This window comes from Pieris brassicae, chromosome 11 (assembly GCF_905147105.1).
Source record: "Pieris brassicae chromosome 11, ilPieBrab1.1, whole genome shotgun sequence".
Lineage (NCBI taxonomy): Eukaryota > Metazoa > Arthropoda > Insecta > Lepidoptera > Pieridae > Pieris > Pieris brassicae.
In genome coordinates, this window is record NC_059675.1 from 7341235 (window position 1) to 7348984 (window position 7750).

The window sequence follows — 7750 nt, forward strand, 5'->3', positions numbered from 1 at the left end:
ATTGCAGATTACAGCCTCCCCAGAACGGGTGATTATATAATATCTCAAATAGATAGGCCCTACCAAAGTCTTATGCGGATCTATATATTATTTTGACATTATCTGAAGCTATTCCACTTGAGATACGAAATGTCAACGTTAAAAGGCAAAAGTGTTGAGGTGCTCGGCAGTCCGCGGGAGTGTGGCAGCGTCAACGCACGATGGCTTGGTCTCATTTTATCGTCCTCGTGGCAGTCACTTGTACGTAAGTACATGTTTGCTTACTTTCCATGGCTACAAAACAGCTGATAAGACTGGTTTATTTTTGAACTAAAGCAAGTGGATACAGAACAAGTTAATGTCAGTCACCCTCGTAAACTCTCAATAGCCGGTTTATAAAATATTATTAAAGCACTTTGTTTAATTGTGAATTAATATTGAATATTCAATGTCTTAAAATCAGTTTGTTGTTTGCATTAATAATATTGATATTAAGCCATTGTTTATATATAATTAATAAAATAATGTGATATAAGTTTTAATTAAGATGTAATTTTAATCTCACGTGTATGATCTAATAAATTAGTAATTAAAACAATATAACTAATTCAACTTTACGCGTTTAAATTGTTTTTTGAAAACTTGGGTCGATCTTAAGAATTTGGGTTTGTGACAGGAGCCAAGCACACTACACCAAATTCCCTGAGGGTTTCACATTTGGTGTCGCCACAGCAGCCCATCAAATCGAGGGAGCATGGAACGTCAGCGGTGAGCGATATATCATAAATATTAGTCATCAATATTTCTAGACGTATTGCTATTTTAACCTCTGCATTTTGTATATTTACTTTGCCGGAGTACTGACAGATATACCTGCCCGTTCTATAGAATAGGATTAAGACCCTTATCATTACACAAAGCTTTAGAGATAATAAGATCTTTAGTCTATGATTTAAGATGGTATAACCAATTCATGCAACTTAATTCTTTCTCCGGTCGACTAATACTGGCAGTATACTACCTAGACAAGAGTACAAAAAGGATATAACCGGAGTGTATATCGGATTATAAATAAATGTTTTTTGAAAAGATTTTAAACACGATGACACTAAGCGATAATATAACATATCGATTTTAACTTGGCTTGTCAATCATGTATTATCTCCTTTCCTCTCATGTGACAGATTTAAAGTAAAAATAGATTATTGTTCGATACTGATAAACATTAAGCACGCTGTCACTGAACACACCTCAAAACATTCACGTGACTTGAATTATTTATTGTATAAATGATCTTAATATAAAGGAAGTTGGTGTGGTGGAAACACAAACTATACACAGTTTTTCTGTCAACCAGGACGTCGAACATATTTAAATCATTAACATATATACTAATGCCAGTGACGTACAAACTATAACATTATAACAATCAAACCATTAAAATTGCACGTAAAACGTCATAAACCAATTGAAACAATGACGCGCCATAGATAGCCGAAGCAAGAAACCCGTTCTTGTCGAGAATTCTCATTCGCATACAGAATGAGTTCTTATATTCGAAGATGTATTAAATGACGATAAAGTCTGATTAGTATAATAATTGTTATGCATAATTTATAATTGTTTCTTGTTATATTAGTAAGAAGTGTAGCTGGTAACGAGTTTATTAAATTTGGAATAATGTAGTCTAATGCTTTTTTCCCATATAAATTATTGTATTTTGGTAATAGGAATTCGTTTTTTAATTTTCTACGTGTTGAATAGTGATAGTCAGTTTTAATTGTTTTGAGGTAATTTTCTGTAATTTAAATACTATTATATCATCCTATTTCGTATCTAGGAAGGTGAATTGTAATGAAGATTAAAATTATAAATTAATTCCCTGTAAACGTCAATTCTAAATATAACAGTTTGTTTCAGTTTTAACTTTTCTAAGCCTACTCAAATTTTGCCAAACCTTTGTCCCCCATTCTAAATATATATAATTTGTTGCATTACAGGTAAATCTGAAAATGTCTGGGACCGTTTAACCCATACCAAACCATGGATGGTAGCTGACGGCACGAACGGTGATGTAGCTTGCGACTCCTACAACCGGTATCTAGAAGATGTTGAGGAACTGGCTTACCTTGGCGTAGACTTCTACCGATTCTCATTCTCTTGGGCAAGATTATTGCCTACGGGTCGCGTTGACCAAATCAATCCTGAGGGTGTGCAATATTACCACAATCTTCTCGATGCTCTTGCTGAAAAGAATATAGAGCCTTTGGTAAGTGCTTTTGTATAAATATTTTTTTTTGTTTGTTTTATTATTCCTTCTATAACTACCAACCGTTAAGATTCTTCATGTCGCTGCGAATAGAATTCAAATACTTCTGGAGCATTAACTACTGAGGCTAGGGGAGGGTAGACACTTTGTAATACTAAGGGTGACATCTTAAAACGACTTTTGACTTGGATGGTTGCTACATATTTTTTACTTGAGCTATAATTAATATTCGCTATTCGTTTTATGTTCGTTAATAGTGTTAAGCAATTTACTAATAAAATAACTTCATTTTTTATAATTGACTTTCCGTATTTAAGTCATAACAGGATAATACCGTACTAGTTTCGTTTTATGACTTAAGATATAAATATATCTTTAGTGAGATACACTTTCACTTTTTAGTACCAAACCGATTTCGCTACAGACATATAGAAATCTATGACAACTGTTTGTACCTAATATATATATCTTACAGGTAACGCTGTTCCACTGGGATTTACCTCAAACCCTTCAGGACTTAGGCGGTTTCGCCAATCCTAAAATGATTCAATACTTCAGTGAGTACGCAGATTTCTGCTTCCGAGAGTACGGAGACAAAATTAAGTCCTGGATAACTTTCAATGAGCCTTACGAAATTTGTGAAGATGCGTACGGTGATATCAAGAAAGCTCCAGCTATTGACAGTCACGGTGTTGGGAACTACTTGTGTAGTGATAATCTACTGAAGTCCCATGCTGAAGCATACCATTTATACAACGAGAGTTACAGGCCAAAACAAAATGGTAGAATCATGATCTCCATTAACTCTATCTGGTATGAACCTGCAGATCCAAATGACCCAGAACAAGTGGCGTTAGCTGAAGTGGCCAATCAATTTAAGGTAATTACTTAAAATATCTTGAGGATATACGCTTTGGTGTCAGATTAGGTGTCTTTTGAAATAAAAAGGAAAAGATGTACGTTACCTTTTATGATAGCTGATCTTTCACTTGCAATAAGTATATTAAAACATATAGAAGATTTTTCTAAAAACTTCATAAATACGTAGTAATCGTACTATTGTATGATGTAATGATAATTTCCAGTGACAAAATTACCAACAATTACATGTCTAATTATTTTTAACTAAGTCGTTAAGCAACAAATGAAGAAATATCTTTTCCTCAAAAGTTATTTAAAAAATTTATATATTATAATTTTATAAAAGGGGTGCATTGTTAATTGTTGGTGTAATTGAATTTTTCACGTGAACAAAAAATCGTGAGGCGTGAGAAGCTACTGTTATTTATTAATAAAATTTACATTTAGCAGGATATAAGAACTATACAATAGGTAGGTTCATATAGTTGAGTTTTTATTAATAGGTGGATGAATGGCTTTTAATAATGCGATTGTGTATTATTTATGCCATGAAAATTCTATTATCTATTTGGTAAAATTACAAACGCCAATCATTTAACCTTTGGATTAGCTTTTACATATTTTTCTTTAGATTTTACTTTATTTAATTTTAGTTATAGTTACATGTTATTTTGACTTTTGTTTGTTAATTAATTACGCACTTCTTGTAGTTTACCCTCTGTAGGTGTTTCTTTTTCATTGTTCCATATTAGGGTTGCCTGGAAGAAATCGCTTGTTAGCGAAAAGGCCGCCCGTTGCCTAATAACTTATGTAACCTGCTTTTTTTGGTTTATTTATATGTATGAGTTTGTATATTATGGTAACGGAGTGTAAATAAATAAATAACGCCCGCATAGGAGTTGGATCAATACTTACTTTAACTTTTTCTTAGGTCTTGTATTTTGCAATGTATTATGGAAAATAAAATATGTATTATTATGAGGCGATCCTGTATAGTCATCCGTATACATAAAGCATTATATTTTATTGCAGTTCGGTTGGTTCGCACACCCTATCTTCACAGAAGAAGGCGGTTATCCACCAGTGATGATTGAAAACGTCGCTCAAAACAGTCAAGCCGAGGGTTTGCCCAAGTCCAGACTAGAACAGTTCGACGATTACTGGATTGAAAGGATTAAGGGCACATCAGACTTCCTTGGAATAAACCACTACACTACCCATTTAATTACGGGCCCAGGTGTTGACCCTATCGCAAAGTCGCCATCCTGGTTGAAAGACATCGGAGCAGTTACGTCTTTAGAAGTTGGCGAAGCTACTGCATCCGAATGGTTCCGAGTAAGTAAATTATGTATGATTGCCACACAACGAGAAGACAGTACGAAATATAAGGAATGCGGGCGATGTTATCGCTATGTTATCTCATACAGCAATCCAATTAATATATAGAAACGTTTTAATTTTAATGCCTATAAAATAAAATTAACATTTAGATCAATGTGCATTTAGATAAAAAAACAACCTTGGTTTTGTAGTAAGGACGTTCCACTTGAAACATTTTCCTTTCTTTCTTCTTAGCATAACATTGATCGTCATTTCTTAACAGCTTTAATTAGGTACATAACTACCCACACTTAATACAACTGTAATATATCTACCGTTTTACTTGTAAATATTGTCATTTTAGGCGGTACCTACAGGATTCGCTAACCTGCTACGTTGGTGTAAAAGCAGCTACAATGACCCACCAATATACATCACAGAAAATGGCTACTCAGACCGCGGAACTTTGGAAGACTACGACCGCATCAAATACTTTAACGTGAGCTAAATCTATGTAGATTACTAGCAACTAGGCATCGGTTTTTAAATATTAGTCAAAACCACAATAAATTTCGTGGGTTTCGAATTAATCGGGAATATACAGTCAGAGAAACGCAGCGTAGGACCAAATATTTTATAATGTACACTTTATATATGCTGTCGCATACTTCTTTAAAGGCTTCACAACTTTTCTATCGAATTTAATCATACATAAGGCAGCGTTCGTATGAAACGTTGTCGTTCCAGCGTTTTTTCATCGCAAATCCAATTACCACTTTTCTTTTGCTAAAACAATTTTCAAAATCCGTTCAGTAGGTGTAGAAATTACCTCCTACAACCTCAAATTAGGTAATTTAACACTACTTAATTTTAACTATCAGTATTATTTCAGCGACTAACTTTAAGTTGGAAAAACAACTTATTGTTTATTAAACTTTTGTTGGCGCACGTTTAGATAGATAAAAATATCCCATTTTAGCCTGTGTTTGTAATAGTTAAAACTTTTCGAAAAAAGTTCGCTGTCAAAATAATTTAATTCATCAGCCATTTCTAATTAAACAGTATCTAACATCATATCAAAGGCTTATTTAAGTGACACAGTACACGTAACACACTAAACGCACACAGATGCTTCTCAAAAATAACTCTAATCCTAACATACATTTTATAATCATATTTTGAAGATCAATAGCGGATCCATCTAGGAAGTCGCGTTGACTGTATTACTGATTGCTCTTTTCTGTAAAGAATATTTGATAAAACAAATTGCAATCTACATATAAGTAGTACCTTTTGCCTGTAACACTCAATATAAGTGGTCTCAGGGCTGTTATCGCCAAATTTTAATGATATTGTCATTTTAGGACTACCTGGGAGCTATACTGAATGTGATTAACGATGATGGTGTGAGAGTGCTTGGCTACACCGCGTGGACTCTAATGGATAACTTCGAATGGAGAGCTGGATTCTCGTAAGTATAGAGGACGCATTATGCAAATTTATTTTTTGAATTACAACTGATACGCAAAATACATTAAGTACTATCTGCGATTTGTCATACCAATACATCAAATACATTTAATGTGCATACACGTGGAAATGATAATATGTATATTACATATTTTCCTTTATAGAAAACGAGCCCGGATTTCCAAAGTTACAACGTTGCAAAGTTCACTACTTTTTTAAAGTGTATGTTCGATTGCAGAGCTCGATTGAAATTTACAGAGTACAGGCACTGCTATTTACGTTCATAAAATTTGCTCGCAGCGTAACAACATAGGTAGAGGAAGCCATGTCGGTCTTACCGTACTGTCAGTTAATTTGAAATATAGAAAAAAAATAAAAACATCTCTTATAACAAAAGTCGCTCTGAATATTACTCTTATTTTAGCTAAAATACGGTTTCACCTCTTTCTCATTATATTTTTGTTGAAAGAGATAAGTGTATTTTGTATTTACCTACTTGGTTGATTTTCAGAGAGCGTTTTGGCTTCTACCACGTAGACATCACGGACCCAGCTCGGCCAAGAACAGCTAAGCTATCCGCGGAGTACTACAAGAAATTGATCGCCAACCGCGAGTTACCGCAGGACGAAAAGTTCAAGAAACCTTCAGTAAGATAATGTTTCGTATAAAATATAAAATCTCCCACTTTTTATATACTTCAAGTCTAAGCCGGACAGCTGAAAATCATACACACGACCTGTTTGATTTCAGGCTGTCCACTAATCGATTTTTCAGTGTGCGCTGTAGAACTTTCGCTTTTGCGGTAAAGGAAATTATTGTGATCAATTATTAGTCTTTAATAAAAAAATCCATGTGCTGATCATCTAAAGGGTAGAAAACATCCAAATCGGTTCACCCGAGCTACGATGACATACACAGTCACGTAGTGACAAGCTTTGAACTTATACAGATCTCCTTTTGCGTCGGAAGTAAAAATGATATTAGTAAGAAAGATGCAGAAATGCCTTAGCAACATTCCAAAAGTTCTATTTTGGAGATGCATAATGTACGAGTCACTGTTACTCGTAAATTATTAGTTAAATACAAAATATTAGCAATTTCAAAAATAATAAAGTATCTTACTGTAAGTGAAGATACTTTTTCTATAGTACTTTATGATAAGACTAGAACCTATAAAACTTATAACAAACATTTGCTTGCCGCTTTATATAAAAAAAGCTTGACTTGAGCTTGAAAGTTGTAAATTGAATTATTTGGTACAAATTTGCGACCACTATGTCCAAGCAAGATTTTTGGATTGCAAGTAAATTTTTTGTTAACGGTAATAACGTCTATGTCTTTGAGATACCGTGGCTACGATAAAAATACTTTGCGATAGGGGTGGCTCACTAACACAACTTTAACGATATGGGAATGTCAACAATAGCTCACCCATTGTCACATGGCCCTTGGTAAGAACAGTCACTGCGACTGGTCTTTGGTCTCGTGCCGAGTATTTTACGTTGCATAACAATTTAAAAGTAATAGCAATCTTGCTTTGATGGTTATAGTGCTTCTTTTGATACCTTCAACTAGCAACATTGCAAAAATAATTCTTATAACAGTATTTATTGGTTTTAACAGGAGAGACGGCGGTACTAAATTATTAACAAAGGTGAAACAGGAAATCTGCCTTTTCTAAGAAACTAACTAGGTATTTATTTATTATATATATTATACTAACTATGTAAATATATAATTTAAAATAAAGCTTGTTTATTTATTTGCCTCGTGTATCAGACTTTACCATTATAAAAATGAGAATTTGATTTCAGCAACGCATAAAAATGGATCTCTGATCAAGAAATAAAA

At 33.7% G+C, this 7750-nt stretch overlaps 1 protein-coding gene across 2 annotated transcripts; it reads left to right on the forward strand.

The window, feature by feature from the left end:
- The first annotated feature begins 7 nt into the window (after positions 1-7).
- On the forward strand, positions 8-7745 carry LOC123716749 (myrosinase 1-like). Of its 2 annotated transcripts, XR_006754608.1 has the most exons (10): positions 8-244; positions 656-747; positions 1980-2248; positions 2724-3128; positions 4142-4444; positions 4794-4928; positions 5794-5900; positions 6411-6546; positions 7523-7592; positions 7714-7745. XR_006754608.1 is itself a non-coding variant. In XM_045672634.1 (9 exons), exons 1-9 carry the CDS (start codon positions 201-203, stop codon positions 7538-7540), a joined length of 1509 nt encoding a protein of 502 aa, XP_045528590.1. In that variant the 5' UTR covers positions 8-200; the 3' UTR covers positions 7541-7745. The 2 variants fall into 2 exon arrangements, 1 of the variants encoding a protein (XP_045528590.1); XM_045672634.1 differs by having other exon boundaries at positions 7523-7745.
- The last annotated feature ends 5 nt before the right edge of the window (positions 7746-7750 follow it).

Bases quoted from the DNA above. Each gene is read 5' to 3' on its own strand.
- LOC123716749 (XM_045672634.1), top strand. From the start codon at position 201: ATGGCTTGGTCTCATTTTATCGTCCTCGTGGCAGTCACTTGTAC. The intron at 2,249-2,723 runs GTAAGTGCTTTT...TATATCTTACAG, and splicing joins AAAAGAATATAGAGCCTTTG to GTAACGCTGTTCCACTGGGA. The intron at 4,929-5,793 runs GTGAGCTAAATC...TTGTCATTTTAG, and splicing joins ACCGCATCAAATACTTTAAC to GACTACCTGGGAGCTATACT.